The following is a 20,419-nucleotide window of genomic DNA, read 5'->3' as shown; positions in this document are numbered from 1 at the left end:
ATGATGTCATTATAGCAGGACATTAAAAACCACCTGAGCCATGCACAGGTACCAGAGGACACGCTACGTCACTACAGAGATGACAAGCGTGGGGGCGGGGCCACGCTACGTCACTAGTTATGGAGATGACAAGCGAGGGGGCGGGGCCACGCCACGTCACGAGATGAAAACGAGAGGTGCGGGGCCACTACGTCACTAGTTAAGGAGATGACAAGTGAGGGGGCGGGGCCACACTACGTCACTCCCCGCGGTGATTGAGTCGGGCGAGCCGCAGCTCGCGCTCAGTCGGCGGCTGACAGCAGGAGATCCACATGAGGAGCAGCGGCCAGCGGCGCGACGGAGCCGCGGACCCCCGGACCATGAGGACCGTGAGGGTCTGGATCCTGGTCCTGACCCTCTTCAGCGCCTCTTCAGCGGCCCCCCCGCTGGCCTCGGACCCCGGGGTACTCCTCCGAAAGATCAGATTCAGTCTTAGTTTGTGTTGTTGGACCTTAAAGACTTCATGTCTCTCTATTAAACTACTTTAATAACTTTATCAACTTTAACTAACCCTTTCAGGGCTGATTTCTTTTAATATAGTTAATGTGCTGCATGTTTTTATTATAATATAGTTAATGTGCTGCATGTTTTTATAATAATAATATAGTTAATGTGCTGCATGTTTTATAATAATAATATAGTTAATGTGCTGCATGTTTTATAATAATAATATAGTTAATGTGTTGCATGTTTTATTATAATAATATAGTTAATGTGTTGCATGTTTTTATAATAATACTATAGTTAATGTGCTGCATGTTTTATTATAATATAGTTAATGTGTTGCATGTTTTTATAATAATACTATAGTTAATGTTCTGCATGTTTTATAATAATAATATAGTTAATGTGTTGCATGTTTTATTATAATATAGTTAATGTGTTGCATGTTTTATAATAATAATATAGTTAATGTGCTGCATGTTTTATTATAATAATATAGTTAATGTGCTGCATGTTTTATTATAATAATATAGTTAATGTGCTGCATGTTTTTATAATAATAATATAGTTAATGTGTTGCATTTTTTATTATAATAATATAGTTAATGTGTTGCATGTTTTTATAATAATTATATAGTTAATGTGTTGCATGTTTTATAATAATAATATAGTTAATGTGCTGCATGTTTTTATAATAATAATATAGTTAATGTGCTGCATGTTTTTATTATAATAATATAGTTAATGTGCTACATGTTTTTATTATAATAATATAGTTAATGTGCTGCATGTTTTATAATAATAATATAGTTAATGTGTTGCATGTTTTATAATAATAATATAGTTAATGTGCTGCATGTTTTATTATAATAATATAGTTAATGTGCTGCATTTTTTCATTATAATAATATAGTTAATGTGCTGCATGTTTTATTATAATAATATAGTTAATGTGTTGCATGTTTTATAATATAGTTAATGTGTTGCATGTTTTATAATAATAATATAGTTAATGTGCTGCATATTTTTATAATAATAATATAGTTAATGTGCTGCATGTTTTTATTATAATAATATAGTTAATGTGCTGCATGTTTTATTATAATATAGTTAATGTGTTGCATGTTTTATAATAATAATATAGTTAATGTGCTGCATGTTTTATTATAATAATATAGTTAATGTGCTGCATGTTTTATTATTATAATATAGTTAATGTGCTGCATGTTTTTATAATAATAATATAGTTAATGTGTTGCATGTTTTATTATAATAATATAGATAATGTGTTGCATGTTTTTATAATAATAAGATTCAAGATTCAAGATGTTTTATTTGTCACATACACACACAGGGTGTGCAGTGAAATGAAAGTGGCAATGCTCAGCAGGAATGTGCAAGGGCAACAAGTACACACTATTTACAATAAAAAACAACACAATATTTACAGTGTGTGTGTGTGTGTGTGTGTGTGTGTGTGTGTGTGTGTGTGTGTGTGTGTGTGTGTGTGTGTGTGCCTAAGAGGGGCAGTTGTGTGGGTCTATGTGGGGTCCTGGTGAGGTCGGAGTTCACAGTCCTGATGGCCTGAGGAAAGAAACTCCGTCTCAGTCTCTCTGTTCTTGCAGCGTGACTACGGAGGCGCCTGCCTGACCGCAGCAGCTGAAACAGTCTGTTGTTGGGGTGGTGAGGATCCTTCATGATCCTGCCGGCTCTGGTTCTGCACCTCCTGGTGTACAAGTCCTGCAGGGTGGGGAGTGTAGTTCCAATAGTGCGCTCAGCCGAACGCACTACTCTCTGCAGAGCCTTCCTGTCCTGAGCGGAGCAGTTGCCAAACCAGGCTGTGATGCTTCCTGTCAGGACGCTCTCTACAGCTCCAGAGTAGAAGGACTGAAGGATCCTCTGGGAAACTTTAAATTTCCTCAGCTGCCTGAGGTGGTAGGCGCTGCCTTGCCTTTCTCACCAGAGTGACTGTGTTTGTTGACCATGTCAGATCCTCGGTGATGTGGACTCCCAGGTATTTATACTCGCTCACCCTCTCCACAGTAGTCCCGTTAATCCCCAGTGGTGAGTACGTCCTCTGTTGTTGTACCCTCCTAAAGTCCACAATCAGCTCCTTAGTTTTGGTGACATTCATGATGAGGCTGTTGTCCTGGCACCAGAGTGACAGATCAGCAACTTCCTCCAGGTAGGCCTTCTCGTCGTTGTCGGAGATCAGGCCCACCACCACTGTGTCATCCGCAAACTTGATGATGGTGTTGGAGCTGAACCTGGCCACACAGTCATGTGTGTACAGGGAGTACAGTAGGGGCTGAGGACGCAACCCTGGGGATCCTGTGTTCAGGGTGAGGGGTTGGAGGTGTGTCTGCCCACCCTGACCACCTGTGGCCTGGCGGTCAGGAAGTCCAGGATCCAAGCACACAGGGGGGTGTTCAGTCCCAGCTCAATCAGCTTGCCGGCCAGTCTGGAGGGGACTATGGTGTTGAAAGCTGAACTATAATCAATGAACAGTAGTCTCACATAGCCCCCCCTCTGGCTGTCCAGATGAGAGAGTGTGGTGTGCAGTACCTGGGAGACAGCATCATCCGTGGATCTGTTTGGGCGATAAGCAAACTGCAGCGGGTCCATGGAGGAAGGGAGGAAGGCGCAGATGTAGTCCTTTATCTAATAATATAGTTAATGTGTTGCATGTTTTATAATAATAATATAGTTAATGTGTTGCATGTTTTTATAATAATAATATAGTTAATGTGCTGCATGTTTTATTATAATAATATAGTTAATGTGCTGCATGTTTTTATAATAATAATATAGTTAATGTGCTGCATGTTTTATTATAATAATATAGTTAATGTGCTGCATGTTTTTATAATAATAATATAGTTAATGTGTTGCATGTTTTTATAATAATAATATAGTTAATGTGTTGCATGTTTTATAATAATAATATAGTTAATGTGCTGCATATTTTTATTATAATAATATAGTTAATGTGCTGCATGTTTTATAATAATAATATAGTTAATGTGTTGCATGTTTTATAATAATAATATAGTTAATGTGTTGCATGTTTTATAATAATAATATAGTTAATGTGCTGCATGTTTTATTGTAATAATATAGTTAATGTGCTGCATATTTTTATTATAATATAGTTAATGTGCTGCATTTCTTCATTATAATAATATAGTTAATGTGCTGCATGTGTTATTGTAATAATATAGTTAATGTGCTGCATGTTTTATTATAATAATATAGTTAATGTGCATGTGGTGAAACTAAAGAATCAGCCGGTGCAGCTCTTTTTTTCTGTGGAGCTGCTCTGGTTTAAAGGACCTTCAGGTCTCCTCCTGGTGGCCTGAGGATGTTCCTCCTCCTGGTGGCTCCTGATGTTCCTCCTCTGATGTGAACAGCCTTCTGCGTGTTTCATGTCTCAGGGCGTCACATTCCTGCTGTTCCTCCATGAGAGCAGCTGCCTGAACACGAAGCCTCGCGACTCGTCTGCTGCTCTAGACGTGTGCGGTTGTTTTCCTGTTTTATAGCTCGGCTGTGTAATGACGGAGTCCTCCGGGGCCCTCGAGGGCCTCGGGGCCTCCTGCTTATCTTCACTGTTTTATGAGAGTTTATTTCCTCCTGGACTTCACCAGCTGCTCTCATGAGAGGAGCCGTGGCGCTGGAGGTCATCAGAGGTCACGGGACAAAATGATATAAGAAAAGGATTTATTTTGGGAATTTTTATTTAACTCACTTTTTTAAAATTTAGTATTCAACAACATAACATATGTATTTTCATAAAGTCACTTTATTTGTCTTTACTTATTTCACACATCAAATGAGGCTCATTCCAATAAAAAAGAATTTTTTAAAAAGTAAAACGAGGGGAAATGAGGATAATTCTGAATATATTGCATAAAAAAATTATGAAATACAAATAATATAAATAAAATAAAATATCTGGATTTACCAGCTGGTGTTCTTATGACAGGAGACGTGGTAGTAATAATAATAATGAGGAGGAGGGTCATCGGAGGTCACGGGAAGAAATAATTAAAAATAATTAATATGAATATAATAATAATAATGTATAGCGGTCCACTGAGTGTTGTTGGGCTATAAATGCTTGTCAGAGGATTTTATGATTTTTGTGTTTTCACAGTTTCTCATCAACTGTTGCAGGTTTTTCTTGAGAAGTTTGGATACCTCCACCGGGACCATCGGGACCACCAGGACCACCAGGACCATCAGGACCACAATGCCGCTGAGATGCAGGCCGCCATCTGGTAGGCGGGATGGATATTCAGGTTTTTCTGCTCAGGAACACGAGAGGGAATGAAAAGTGACAGGAAGCGTCTCGGCTGGGGGGGGTCGAGGGGGGGGGGGCAGTAAACCCCAGACCACCTGAACCTCCTGATCCAGACATGAGTGCAGAACCTCGCCCTGCGGCCCGAACACATCATGAAAACTGATTTAAAGACGTTTATGAATCTTCACGATTATCATCGAGTTTATGAACTGAAGCATCATTTAAATCTGAAGAGTCCACGGTACATCAAATAAATAACATGATATAGCTTTATACCTGTTACACACACACACATCCCGTTTTATTTTGTTGTCTTTACTCTTCATCTTTAATCTTTTCTCTTGACGTGTTTGTTGTCGATAAAGTTTTGATTGACTCCTCCCCCCCCCCCCCCAGTGAGTTCCAGTGGCTCGCCCGGCTGCCGGTCACCGGCCAGCTGGACAGCGCCACCTTGAGGCAGATGGCGGCGCCGCGCTGCGGCGTGTCGGACGAAGAGGTCTGGACCCGGAGGGGGAGGAGCTTCAGGAGGCCACGCCCCCTCAGGAAGCCACGCCCCCGCAGGAGGCGCTCTGCCAGCCAAGGTAGGAACAGGAGGGTCTAAGACAGGGGTCCCCAAACTTTTGGAGGAGGAGGAGGAGGAGGAGGAGGAGGAGGAGGTCCTCTGACGAACACTTTTAAAAGACTCTTTTTTGCTGATTGTCTCTTCACCGTTTGCTCTTCTTCTGAAATAGAACAATACGTAAAATACAGGGAAACATTCACTATATTTTAACATTCATTTTACATTAGCTATGTGTATATAAATATATATTTATAAATACATATATTTATATAGCTTTTTATATAAATATGTATATATAAATAAATATATTTATATATAAATATATATATTTATATAAATATGTATTTATATATTATAAATATATTTTTATATAAATATATATATAAATAAATATCTGCATATATTTATTTACAAATATTTATATATATTTACAAATACATATATTTATATATATATACATATTTAATAGTTGTAAATTAAACTGGAAATGATTTAGAATATAATTATTTTAAAGTGGTTTTCATTGTGTAGTGGTCTTGAGGTTCAGTGTATCTTGATGCAGCAGCTGCCCCCTCAGGGTCCAGGTCCTCAGGGTCCAGGTCTTCAGGGTTCAGGTACTCAGGGTCCAGGTCTTCAGGGTTCAGGTCCTCAGGGTCCAGGTCCTCAGGGTTCAGGTCCTCAGGGTCCAGGTCTTCAGGGTTCAGGTCCTCAGGGCCCTCTAATGGTTGTTTCCTCTGTGGAGCTGATCCCAGGTCTGTTGTCTCCAGATTGCCACGTTCAGTAATCCTGTCCAGATAAAGCGGTGACCCTCCGTAGATCACAGAGCGTCTCCTCGGCCAATCGGACGCCTGTAATCACACCTGTAGTCTTGCTGCTCGTCAGGTGATGACATCATGTTGTTGTGGAGACTTCACAGGAACATCTGCTCCTCCTTAATAATACGGATGTAAAGATGTAAATACACACAGCTGTAATAATAACGGTCCGTGAGCCGCTTCACACGCCAGGAACTCAACAGCAGAGATTAAAAATCAGCTGGAGAACAAAATAATAATTACACTGTGCAAACACGGGTTTGAGTTCATGAATAGGAACAGACGCTTTAAAAGCTGAGCGGTCAAGACGAGGTTCACACGTCGTTTATCTTCTTTAGGTGCATTTCAATTGGTTGTGTTTGGACTGTCAGGCTTTGTCGTTGTTGTTGTGTTTTATTCAGTCAATCATTGCAATACAAGACAATATTATTCTATATAATACACAAAACAGAAAGACTGAAAAGCTAAAGGTAGAAGCAAAAAATGCTTATATATTCCTATCCTAAATAATTATAATCGAATAAATCAGATAATTAATATAAAATAAAGAAAAATAATCAAGAAAAAAATTAATATATATATACTTTTAAATTCTCTTTATTATTTTTCTTTATTTTATATAACATTTTCTGATTTATTTGATGAAGAAAAATAATAATATAAGAAAAGAAATATATATATATACATGTGTATATATATTATTTAATTTTCCTTATTTTATATACATTTTCTGATTTATTTGATTATAATAATTTAGGATAGGAATATATAAGAATGTTTTGCTATATATATATAAAAATGTGTGTGTATATATATGTATGTATATATATATTATACATATGTTTCAATCACACTTATAACCCTCAAAAATTGTTTTATAAATAATTATTTTGAAAAACAAAATGAGTTAAACCATCATTATATCCATTTTAATGTTGTTCCATATTTGGACAAAACTAGAAATAAATCTTCTTTTTCTCTTTTTGTCCAGTAAACTCAAACATCTCAAATCATATTTACTCGCGTGTTAAACGACCTTTGACCTCAGTGACTTTGCTTCATTTAATAATAAACCGAATCATCCCGTAACAAGTGATCTTGACGTTGCTGTTCGCTCTACATCTGAGGGATGTTATTGTTCAGTGGGAGGAGTCTGAGCCCCTCGTCTTCCTCTCTCCCAGTGGAGAAGTGGTACCGGCGCCAGTTGACCTTCCAGGTGGTGAACGGGCCTCGCCACCTGCCGCTGGGCGCCGTGCGGCTGGCGGCGCGCGCCGCCTTCCAGCTGTGGAGTGACGTGTCGGGCCTGGTGTTCCAGGAGGTCCCTGAAGGCACCGCGGACATCCGGCTGGCCTTCTACGAGGGAGACCACAACGACGGGGCGGGCAACGCCTTCGACGGGCCAGGTCAGGACGGACCCCCAAGACCCCATGACCTGACCTCTCAGTGACCTCCTAACTGTGCCTCCTTCTCCTCCTCCATCTCCTTCTCCTCCTCCACCTGCTCCCCCTCCACCTACTTTCCCTCCTTCTCCTCCACCTCCTCCAGGAGGAACTCTGGCCCACGCCTTCCTGCCCCGTCGTGGTGAAGCCCACTTCGACCTGTCGGAGCGCTGGACGCTGGACGGGCACAAAGGTCACGACCTCTTCGTGGTGGCGGCCCACGAGGTCGGCCACACGCTGGGCCTGCAGCACTCGCCCGTCCGCCACGCCCTCATGTCGCCCTACTACCGGAGAGGAGGAGGAGGAGGAGGAGGAGGAAGAAGAGGAGGGGGGAGAGGAGGAGGAAGATGAAGAAGAGGAGGGGGGGGAGGAGGAGGAAGAAGAGGAGGAGGAGGAAGAAGAAGAGGAGGGGGGGAAGAGGAGGAGGAAGAAGAGGAGGAGGAGGAAGAAGAAGAGGAGGGGGGGAAGAGGAGGAGGAAGATGAAGAAGAAGAAGAAGTTTATGCAGTCACTTAGTTGTGTACTTAGTAAATATTGTGAAACTCCTCGAATGAAAGGTCACACACACACTGCTACACACACACTGCTACACACACAGGAGCAGTGTGTGTGTAGCAGTGTGTGTGTAGCAGTGTGTGTGTAGCAGTGTGTGTGTAGCAGTGTGTGTGTGACCTTGTGTTGCTCCTGGCATGTGAGGCATGTTTCCACTCGTGCAGCGTTCTCCTCCCTGAGAAGACATCATGTCTTTAAAGCTTCTGACCTCCTCTTCTCCTCCTCTTCCCCTCCTCCTCTCCACCTCCTCCTCCTCTTCCCCTCCTCTTCTCCACCTCCTCCTCTTCACCTCCTCCTCCTCTTCCCCTCCTCCTCTCCACCTCCTCCTTTCCCCCTCCTCCTCCTCTTCCCCTCCTCCTCTCCCCTCCTCCTCTTCCCCTCCTCCTCTCCCCCTCCTCCTCTCCTCCTCCTCCTCTCCCCTCCTCCTCTCCACCTCCTCCTCTTCCCCTCCTCCTCTCCACCTCCTCCTCTCCCCTCCTCCTCTCCACCTCCTCCTCTTCCTCTCCTCCTCTCCCCTCTTCCTCTCCTCCTCCTCCCATCCCCTCTTCCTCTCCTCCTCCTCCCATCCCCTCTTCCTCTCCTCCTCCTCCCCTCCTCCTCTCCCCTCCTCCTCTCCTCCTCCTCCTCTTCCCTTCCTCCTCTTCCCTTCCTCCTCTTCCCCTCCTCGTCTTCTTCCCCTCCTCCTCTCCTCCTCCTACTCTTCCCCTCCTCCTCTCCCCCTCCTCCTCTCCTCCTCCTCCTCCTCTCCTCCTCCTACTCTTCCCCTCCTCCTCTCCTCCTCTTCTTCCCCTCCTCCTCTCCTCCTCCTACTCTTCCCCTCCTCCTCTTCCCCTCCTCCTCTCCTCCTCCTCTTCCCCTCCTCCTCTTCCCCTCCTCTTCTTCCCCTCCTCCTCTCCCCTCCTCCTCCTCCTCTTCCCTTCCTCCTCTTCCCTTCCTCCTCTTCACCTCCTCCTCTCCCCCTCCTCCTCTTCCTCCTCCTCTTCCTCCTCTCTTCCCTCCTCCTCTCTCCCCCCTCCTCTCTCCCTCCTCCTCTCCTCCTCCTCTTCACCCCTCTCCTCCTCTTCACTCCTCTCCTCCTCTCCACCTCCTCCTCTCCCCTCCTCCTCTCTCCTCCTCCTCCTCTTCCCCTCCTCCTCTCCCCCTCCTCCTCTTCCCCTCCTCCTCTCCTCCTCTTCTTCCCCTCCTACTCTTCCCCTCCTCTTCTTCCCCTCCTCCTCTCCCTCCTCCTCTCTGCATCTCCTCCTCTCCCTCCTCCTCTCCCTCCTCCTCTCTGCGTCTCCTCCTCTCCCTCCTCCTCTCCTCCTCCTCCTCTCCCCTCCTCCTCTCTCCTCCTCCTCTCCTCCTCCTCCTCTCCTCCTCCTCCTCTTCCTCCTCCTTTCCTCCTCCTCCTCTTCCCTCCCTCCTCCTCTCCCCCTCCTCCTCCTACTCTTCCCCTCCTCCTCTCCTCCTCCTCCTCTCCTCCTCCTCTTCCCCTCCTCCTCTCCCCCTCCTCCTCTCCCTCCTCCTCTTCCCCTCCTCTCTCCCTCCTCCTCTCCTCCTCCTCCTCCTCCTCCTCCTCCCTCCTCCTCTCCTCCTCCTCCTCTTCCTCCTCCTCCTCCTCCTCCTCCTCTCTCCTCCTCTCTTCCCTCCTCATCTCCCTCCTCCTCTCCCTCCTCCCTCCTCCTCCTCCCCTCCTCTCTCCTCCTCCTCTCCTCCTCCTCTCCCCTCCTCCTCTCCACCTCCTACTCTTCCCCTCTCCTCCCTCTCTTCCCTCCTCCTCTCCCTCCTCCTCTCCTCCTCCTCTTCCTCCTCTCCTCCTCCTCTTCCTCCTCCTCCTCCTCCTCTCTCCTCCTCCTCCTCCTCCTCCTCCTCTCCTCCTCCTCCTCTCCTCCTCCTCTCTCCTCCTCTCCTCCTCCTCCTCTCCTCCTCCTCTTCTTCCCTCCTCCTCTCCTCCTCCTCCTCCTCCTCTCCTCCTCCTCTCTCCTTCTCCTCCTCCTCCTCCTCCTCTCCTCCTCCTCCTCTCCTCCTCTCTCCTCCTCCTCCTTTCCTCCTCCTCCTCCTCTCCTCCTCCTCCTCTCCTCTCCTCTTCCTCCTCCTCTTCTCCCCTCTTCCTCCTCTCCTCCTCCTCTCCTCCTCCTCCTCTCCTCCTCCTCCTCTCCTCCTCTCCCCTCCTCCTCCTCTCCCCTCCTCCTCTCCCCTCCTCTCCCCTCCTCCTCTTCCCCCTCCTCCTCCCTCCTCCTCTCCTCCTCCTCATCTCCTGCTCCTCGCTCCTCTCCCCTCCTGCTCCTCCTCCTCCTCCTCTCTCCTCCTGCTCCTCTCCCCTCCTCCTCTCTCCTGCTCCTCTCTCTTCCTCCTGCTCCTCTCTCCTGCTCCTCTCCCCTCCCCTCCTCTCTCCTCTCCCTCCTCCTCTCCTCCTCCTCCCTCCTCCTCTTCCTCTCCTCTCTCCCTCCTCCTCTCCCTCCTCCTCTCCTCCTCCTCCTCTTCCTCCTCCTCCTCTCTCCTCCTCCTCTCTCCTCCTCCTCCTCCTCCTCCTCCTCCTCTCCTCCTCCTCTTCTTCCCCTCCTCCTACTCTTCCCCTCCTCCTCTCCACCTCCTCCTCTCCTCCTCCTCTTCCCCTCCTCCTCTCCTCCTCCTCCCTCCTCCTCTCCCCTCCTCCTACTCTTCCCCTCCTCCTCTCCCCCTCCTCCTCTCCTCCTCCCCCTCCTCCTCTCCCCCTCCTCCTCCTACTCTTCCCCTCCTCCTCTCCACCTCCTCCTCTCCTCCTCCTCTTCCCCTCCTCCTCCTCCTCCTGTAACATCAGGTTCTCTGGAGGAGGACCCGCTGCAGGTCCAGATCCTTGTCGTTGCTTCACAGGAAATTACCCAGAATGCTTCAGCTCAGCAAAGTGAAACATGCTTCAGACATGTCTGCTTGTCGCCATGGTTACCACCCCGCGGCAGTTACACTGCTGTGTGTGTGTGTGTGTGTGTGTGTGTGTGTGTGTGTGTGTGTGTGTGTGTGTGTGTGTGTGTGTGTGTGTGTGTGTGTGTGTGTGTGTGTGTGTGTGTGTGTGTGTGTGTGTGTGTGTGTGTGTGTGTGTGTGTGTGTGTGTGTGGTTTCTCGATCCTTTACTTGACGATACATGTTAGCTTACCTGTGCCCTCAGGTGACCTCCCTGTTAGCCTCCCTGTTAGCCTCCCCGTGTGTCCTCAGGTGAGCCCTCAGGTGACCGCCCCGTGACGTTACCGGGCCCGCTGCTGCACGCCGCTCTGCAGGAGGTCACGGAGCTGCATGACGTCACCGGGCGGCCGCCCTACTGCCGCGGCGTGTTCGATGCCGTCACCTCAGGTGAGCCGCGCAGGTGGCCTCATGTTCACCTTCTGTGTGTACACATCTGTTGTTGTTGTTGTTGTTATGATGTTCTCTGTGTCTCCAGACCTCAACGACACGGTGCTGGTGTTCCGCGGCCCGGTGTTCTGGACTGACCTCCCGCCGGCCTACTTCAGGTGGGGTGCCGTGTCGGCTCACCTGGGGACCTCACCTGCGCTGGTGACTTCCGCCGTGGCGGACCTCGCCGCCGCTCACCTGAGGACCTCACCTGGGGACCTCACCTCACCTGGGGACCTCACCTCACCTGGGGACTCCTCACCTGGAGGACCTCACCTCACCTGGGGACCTCACCTCACCTGGGGACCTCACCTCACCTGGAGGACCTCACCTCACCTGGGGACCTCACCTCACCTGGGGACCTCACCTCACCTGGAGGACCTCACCTCACCTGGGGGACCTCACCTCACCTGGGGGACCTCACCTCACCTGGGGACCTCACCTGGGGGGACCTCACCTCACCTGGGCTTCACCTCACCCCTCACCTGGGGACCTCACCTCCTGGGCTTCACCTCACCTGGGGGACCTCACCTCACCTGGAGGCTTCACCTCACCTGGGGGACCTCACCTGGGGGCTTCACCTCACCTGGGGGACCTCACCTCACCTGGGGGCTTCACCTCACCTGGGGGACCTCACCTCACCTGGAGGACCTCACCTCACCTGGGGGACCTCACCTCACCTGGGGGACCTCACCTCACCTGGGGGACCTCACCTCACCTGGGGACCTCACCTCACCTGGGGACCTCACCTCACCTGGGGGCTTCACCTCACCTGGAGGACCTCACCTCACCTGGGGGACCTCACCTCACCTGGAGGACCTCACCTCACCTGGGGGACCTCACCTCACCTGGGGGACCTCACCTGGGGACCTCACCTCACCTGGGGACCTCACCTCACCTGGGGACCTCACCTCACCTGGGGGACCTCACCTCACCTGGGGACCTCACCTCACCTGGGGACCTCACCTCACCTGGGGACCTCACCTCACCTGGGGGCTTCACCTCACCTGGGGGCTTCACCTCACCTGGGGGACCTCACCTCACCTGGGGACCTCACCTCACCTGGGGGACCTCACCTCACCTGGGGGCTTCACCTCACCTGGGGACCTCACCTCACCTGGGGACCTCACCTCACCTGGGGACCTCACCTCACCTGGGGACCTCACCTCACCTGGGGGACCTCACCTCACCTGGGGACCTCACCTCACCTGGGGACCTCACCTCACCTGGGGGACCTCACCTCACCTGGGGACCTCACCTCACCTGGGGGACCTCACCTCACCTGGAGGCTTCACCTCACCTGGGGGCTTCACCTCACCTGGGGGCTCACCTCACCTGGGACCTCACCTCACCTGGGGACCTCACCTCACCTGGGGCTTCACCTCACCTGGGGACCTCACCTCACCTGGGACCTCACCTCACCTGGGGACCTCACCTCACCTGGGGCTTCACCTCACCTGGGGACTCACCTCACCTGGGGACCTCACCTCACCTGGGACCTCACCTCACCTGGGACCTCACCTCACCTGGGGACCTCACCTCACCTGGGGACCTCACCTCACCTGGGGACCTCACCTCACCTGGGGACCTCACCTCACCTGGGGACCTCACCTCACCTGGGGACCTCACCTCACCTGGGGACTCACCTCACCTGGGGCTTCACCTCACCTGGGGACCTCACCTCACCTGGGGCCTCACCAGGGGCTTCCTCACCTGGGACCTCACCTCACCTGGGGACCTCACCTCACCTGGGGGACCTCACCTCACCTGGGGACCTCACCTCACCTGGGGACCTCACCTCACCTGGGGACCTCACCTCACCTGGGGGACCTCACCTCACCTGGGGACCTCACCTCACCTGGGGACCTCACCTCACCTGGGGGACCTCACCTCACCTGGGGACCTCACCTCACCTGGGGACCTCACCTCACCTGGGGACCTCACCTCACCTGGGGACCTCACCTCACCTGGGGACCTCACCTCACCTGGGGGCCTCACCTCACCTGGGGGCTTCACCTCACCTGGGGGCTTCACCTCACCTGGAGGACCTCACCTCACCTGGAGGCTTCACCTCACCTGGGGGCTTCACCTCACCTGGGGGACCTCACCTGGGGGCTTCACCTCACCTGGAGGACCTCACCTCACCTGGGCACCTCACCTGGGACCTCACCTCACCTGGGGGCTTCACCTCACCTGGGGACCTCACCTCACCTGGGGGACCTCACCTCACCTGGGGGCTTCACCTCACCTGGAGGACCTCACCTCACCTGGGGGACCTCACCTCACCTGGGGGACCTCACCTCACCTGGGGACCTCACCTCACCTGGGGGCTTCACCTCACCTGGGGGACCTCACCTGGGGGCTTCACCTCACCTGGGGGACCTCACCTCACCTGGGGACCTCACCTCACCTGGGGACCTCACCTCACCTCACCTGGGGGGCTTCACCTCACCTGGGGCTTCACCTCACCTGGGGACCTCACCTCACCTGGGGGCTTCACCTCACCTGGGGACCTCACCTCACCTGGGGGACCTCACCTCACCTGGGGGCTTCACCTCACCTGGAGGACCTCACCTCACCTGGAGGCTTCACCTCACCTGGGGGACCTCACCTCACCTGGGGGCTTCACCTCACCTGGGGACCTCACCTCACCTGGGGGACCTCACCTCACCTGGGGACCTCACCTCACCTGGGGGACCTCACCTCACCTGGGGGCTTCACCTCACCTGAGGACCTCACCTCACCTGGGGACCTCACCTCACCTGGGGCTTCACCTCACCTGGGGTCTTCACCTCAACTGGGGGACCTCACCTCACCTGGGGACCTCACCTCACCTGGGGACCTCACCTCACCTGGGGACCTCACCTCACCTCACCTGGGGGGCTTCACCTCACCTGGAGGACCTCACCTCACCTGGGGGACCTCACCTCACCTGGGGGCTTCACCTCACCTGGGGCTTCACCTCACCTGGGGTTTCACCTCACCTGGGACTTCACCTCACCTGGGGGACCTCACCTCACCTGGGGACCTCACCTCACCTGGGGACCTCACCTCACCTGGGGACCTCACCTCACCTGGGGACCTCACCTCACCTGGGACCTCACCACCTCACCTGGGGACCTCACCTCACCTGGGACCTCACCTCACCTGGGGACCTCACCTCACCTGGGACCTCACCTCACCTGGGACCTCACCTCACCTGGGGACCTCACCTCACCTGGGGACCTCACCTCACCTGGGCTTCACCTCACCTGGGGCTTCACCTCACCTGGGGACCTCACCTCACCTGGGACCTCACCTCACCTGGGGGCTTCACCTCACCTGGGGGCTTCACCTCACCTGGGGGACCTCACCTCACCTGGGGACCTCACCTCACCTGGGGACCTCACCTCACCTGGGGACCTCACCTCACCTGGGGACCTCACCTCACCTGGGGGACCTCACCTCACCTGGGGGACCTCACCTCACCTGGGGGACCTCACCTCACCTGGGGACCTCACCTCACCTGGGGGACCTCACCTCACCTGGAGGCTTCACCTCACCTGGGGGACCTCACCTCACCTGGAGGCTTCACCTCACCTGGGGGACCTCACCTCACCTGGGGGACCTCACCTCACCTGGAGGCTTCACCTCACCTGGGGGACCTCACCTCACCTGGGGGACCTCACCTCACCTGGAGGCTTCACCTCACCTGGAGGCTTCACCTCACCTGGGGGACCTCACCTCACCTGGGGGACCTCACCTCACCTGGAGGCTTCACCTCACCTGGAGGCCAGAGAGGCCTTCAATTAAATAATAAATAAAGAGTTTACTGCTTCACCTCAGTGCTGAAGGGGACAACTTCCTATATATGTATATATTTAATTTATACATGTATATATTTATACATGTATATATATATTTATATCTACATGGATATATATACATATGTATATATATATATCTTCATGTATATGTGTATATATATATATATATCTTCATGTATATATCTATACATATATATACATATTTATATATATTTTAACTTGGTTATGTATATCTATATATGTGTATGTATCTATGTGTGTATATATACATATTTATATATATTTTAACTGGGTTATGTGTATGTATATATATGTGTGTGTGTATATATATATGTATTTTAACTGGGTTGTGTATGTATGTATATACACTACCGTTCAAAAGTTTGGGATCACCCAGACAATTTTGTGTCTTCCATGAAAAATCACTTTTATTTATCAAATGAATATAAAATAGTCAAGACATTGACAAGGTTAGAAATAATGATTAATATTTGAAATATTAATTTTGTTCTACAAACTTCAAGCTCAAAGGAAGGCCAGTTGTATAGCTTATATCAGCGGTCCCCAACCTTTTTTGAGCCACGGACCGGTTCCGTGTCAGGAATTATTTTCACGGACCGGCAATATAAATGACGTAATAAATATGACGTCATAGAATTATACGAAGGGCATGAAGTGCCAAAACTACAACTCATCATTACGCCGACTGAGTGTGAGCCGTGCTTGTTGACCTGCAACGAGCCGCTGATGGAGACGCAGACGTTTGGTCCGCTGCTCCTCACCGAGTTCTGGTCGCTGTCATTAGAACACAGAGTTGTTGTGTGAAATGTCCCTTAAAGGGTGCCTGTTGAGATCGCGAATGTGTAGCCAGATCAAAAGATAATGTGTTTCTAAAGGTTATTCATGCACTGACGGTCCAGTATTCAATAACAATACGTAGTTTAGGCTGTTCAAAGTCCCTCAACTCCGACAAGCTTCATTGCACTGGAGCTTGAATATGGCGCCGGTGGTGTGACGTCACATCGTTGAGAGATCGACAGCCAGCCACAGCGGATGTGTTCAGAAACCAATGTAAACAACGTCGAGCGCTCGCAAACAAATGCTGAGAACTTGATAATAATATAGAAAACGGGCGAAATATGGACGATGAAAGATTGTCAGATTCAGCAACTGGATACTTGTATGAACCATTAAAAGCAGACTATCCCCATTTAGTTGATTGTGACAGCGATGATAGCGATGATTCTGATGAAGTTGATGCCGAAGGACCGCCGGTCCAGATGCTTCACCGTGCGGACCGTGCACGCAAGTCGGCGGACGTTTGGTGCAGTTGTGGGAAATGTGTGCCACAAAAAACAGACAGAGTGCATTTGTTGTAAAGAACACGAACTTATGTCCGATGATATCGTGACATTAGACCTCATCTGCTTCACACATAAGCGTGAGCTTGATAGCTACATCGCGCATAAGCCAGCGCTGGAGATGTCTTTCATTGATGCAATGATCGGCCCACATGTTCGGGGTCTGCACCCGAGGGAGAACTGTCAAATCGGTAAGTTTGAGCAACGCGTGTACAAGTGGCTCCGGATTGGCTGAATTCCTTTCAACGACTCTACGTCATAGTGACCTCTGACATGAGTAAATAACTGGCAAGATGTCTGCGCCCTGAAGCGTTCACGGACTCGGAATGTTGACAAAGAAATGTAAAGCCTCGGGCTATGCGTGACTTGTTGACAATAGCGGCGGGGAAAATATGATTTATTTGATGCGCCTAATGGATGTAGCACGTTGTTGTTTTGGGCTACAGGTACCCTTCAGGCCACCGTCCTTTGCATCTCCAGCACATGTTCTTCTAGTTCAGACGGGCTCGATTCACCGGGTGGGTTTGTTTACTAATGGGTTGCAGGTCTATTCTTTTGCAGTCGGTCTTTTGTGGTTGGAGTACCGCTCAAACTCTTTGAAAAGCCTCTTCCACCCGGTCAACGTCTGAAACATGTAGAATGTTCCGCTGTTCACTCGCCCACTCAGCAGCGACTTTATCGGCCAACTTGAAACCAGTTGTCATTTCCCTGAAGTGACAGAATTCATTGAGCAGGTTGAATATGTTTTAAGATTATTTGGCACTGTGCCGCCAGCAGAGAGTTCGACGCGTGAGACTCGCCTGCAGCGAGAAACCACAACATTAAGACTCCTGAACGCGGCTCAGACGCACGGTGGATCCGCTCCTTTTTCAAAATAATATATTTTTCCGACTGATTAAAAAAAAAAAAATTTAAAACTTTATTTATTCACTTATTTTCCGCGGCCCGGTTCCAACCAAGCCGCGGCCCGGGGGTTGGGGACCCCTGGCTTATATAACCAGCATAACTGTTTTCAGCTGTGCTAACATAATTGCACGGGTTTTCTAATCAGACATTAGTCTTCTAAGGCGATAACACAATGTACCATCAGAACACTGGAGTGATGATGAAATGGGCCTCTATACACCTCTGGAGATATGTCATTAGAAACCAGACGTTTCACCTAGAAGTCATTTACCACATTAACAATGTAGAGAGGGTATTTATGATTAATGTTATCTTTATTGAAAAAAAGTGCTTTTCTTTGAAAAATAAAGTCATTTCTAAGTGACCCCAAACTTTTGAACGGTAGTGTACATATACATGTGTGTAGATACATACGTGTATATATGTATATATATATACACATACGTATATATTTATATACATATGTGTATATACACATATATATACACACATACGTATATGTATGTACACATATATGTATATACATACGTATATATATATAAATATATTTTATAATATATTTGATATACATGTACAATATATATTTATTATATCCTATATATATATATAACAAAACAAACCCATGAAGTCCAATTTGTGTTATTGTTGGATCATAATCCATAACCTGGTGTCTCTAGGGAGGCGGATGTGGCGCTACTCGGGCAGCGATCTGGACCCGGGGTTCCCCCGGAGGAGCAGTGATGGTCTGCCCCGCCACCCGGACTGCGTGTTCTACTACGCCCCCCTGGGTCACCTGGTGCTCTTCAAAGGGCCCCGGTACTCCGTGCTGAACCTCCACACCCTGCAGCAGGAGCCCTACTACCCCCGCCGGCTGAGCGACTGGACCGGCGTGCCCCAGGGCACCAACGGGGCGCTGACCCGGCCCGACGGGCGCCTCTACCTGTTCAGGGAGCAGCGGTTCTGGAGGTTTGACCCGGTCACGGTGCGGGTCACCGGGGAGGGCCAGTGGGCCTCCGACCTGAGCTGGACTGGGTGTAGCGACGCGCCTCAGAGCAACAGCATCCTTTGACCAGCAGAGGGCGCCGTTGACTTTAGTCCTTCCCTTGTGGACAGGGACCGTTGGTTTCTTCTGTCCCAGCTGGGTCCAACAGCACCACCTCAGACCCAACAGGTGCATCCTCTTCACTGGTTGTTCCACATGGAGTCGGATGAAGAACTCGCTCCTGGTGGTCTCCACCAACGGGCCCCTGGAGGGACCGGGACCCCCAGAGCCCACCTCAGGCCAGACCCTCAACAGCTGCAGGTCCAGAAGGTCCAGCGTGCAGAATGCATTGCACACGAGCAACAGAGCACAATGCCGGAGAAGAGACGCACACAACTGAGTTGACAGTTTCTAAATACCGTTGTTGAGTCACAGAATGTTATTTTAGGATTTATTTCAGGTGAGACGTTTTAGTTCTGAGGTCAGATTGTTACGGTTAAGCTTAAAGAAACAATCTGGAGATCTCAGGTTCTGCTCGGTGAGTCTCACCAGCACCGAGCGCTCAGGGTGACTTATCTATGTATTAATATATGTACACAATCCAAATAAAGAGTTTTAATCAAATGGAAGATCAGGGTTGTCCTGTTTGAGTGTAAAAATACTTTACAGGTAAGAGCCGGAGAACAGCTGCTGTGATGTCATCAGGTCAGCTGCTGTGATGTCATCAGGTCAGCTGCTGTGATGTCATCAGGTCAGCTGATGTGATGTCATCAGGTCAGCTGCTGTGATGTCATCAGGTCACATGGTTCTAATGTCTAGACTTCATTTCTATTGAAGGTCAGTTGGTTTTCAGCTCTCCTCCATGAGGAGCTCGTATACAGACCTTCTGTTAAACGTTCTCCCTCTGCACCAGTTCCCAAAACATCCATACGCTTCAGTACTCGTGGATTGGCGGGGCTGGAACACGGCGTCTCGTCCACAGCATTCTGAAATATCGTAAACAAAGTTAAAGGATAAGTTAGTGAATAAGAGTTCAACATTAATATCTCTGTAACTGTTCATATTTGACACTGGGTGAACCGTTAAGCCTGAAAGCCCCTTCTGGCTCAGCGATAACATTATGAATGAGTACACAACAATAAAACACGAGATGAATATCTATTAAACAATACAGTAGTGTTGCCTCCCAGATCAACATCAGAGCCTGGGCTACAATAACATGCAAGCCGTCTCTACATGCTCTGAATACCAACGACATGGATAACAAATATCAATAAAGGGCAACTTGAAGTCTCCTTCATGTGGAGAAACACACAGATGTGTTTGATGACACATCAAATGTACTCCTTACACTTATAAATAAACTATACGTAGCCCGGAAGCATTGCTTAATTATTTTATATGTTCTCTATTGTTTATAGTTTTTCTCTTCTGCCTGATAACAGGACTACTCTGTATCTAAATTGACAAAAAGGGGAGAACAGCGACCCCTAGTGGACAAAATAAATAAGTGCGTGAGTTAGTGACTCAGCGAAACTTCTAACGTTAAACAAAAAGAAGACATACCTGCCGAAGACATCCGAACACCAGCTCCTAAACATGCACAACAGGTTGTATACTAATTACTACTCGCTATATTGTACAGGTAAAATATGACAGGACGGCCGGAAGTGGCAAAAACTAATGGCGCCAAAGAAATAATGAAACAAAAGATATTTGAATCATCTTTTGACGATCTTAAAAACACACAGGTAGACCACGTGATCGTAACATAAACGGTTACACTTGTAAAGAATATAAGAACATAGTGAAAGATGATTTTACCACACAACTTAACCCTCAAAATACTAAAACTATTGAGGGAAAGAC

The 20,419-nt window shown here is 49.2% G+C and overlaps 1 protein-coding gene across 1 annotated transcript; it reads left to right on the top strand.

The window, feature by feature from the left end:
* The first annotated feature begins 53 nt into the window (after positions 1-53).
* On the top strand, positions 54-19,179 carry mmp28 (matrix metallopeptidase 28). Its single transcript, XM_056442088.1, has 8 exons — positions 54-443; positions 4,657-4,760; positions 5,180-5,364; positions 7,342-7,563; positions 7,706-7,893; positions 11,303-11,456; positions 11,545-11,657; positions 18,185-19,179. The coding sequence occupies exons 1-8, from the start codon at positions 312-314 to the stop codon at positions 18,635-18,637; spliced, it is 1,551 nt and encodes a 516-aa protein (XP_056298063.1). The 5' UTR covers positions 54-311; the 3' UTR covers positions 18,638-19,179.
* The last annotated feature ends 1,240 nt before the right edge of the window (positions 19,180-20,419 follow it).

Source organism: Pseudoliparis swirei, chromosome 20 (genome assembly GCF_029220125.1).
Source record: "Pseudoliparis swirei isolate HS2019 ecotype Mariana Trench chromosome 20, NWPU_hadal_v1, whole genome shotgun sequence".
NCBI lineage: Eukaryota > Metazoa > Chordata > Actinopteri > Perciformes > Liparidae > Pseudoliparis > Pseudoliparis swirei.
This window is presented reverse-complemented; position numbering and strand designations above follow the sequence as displayed.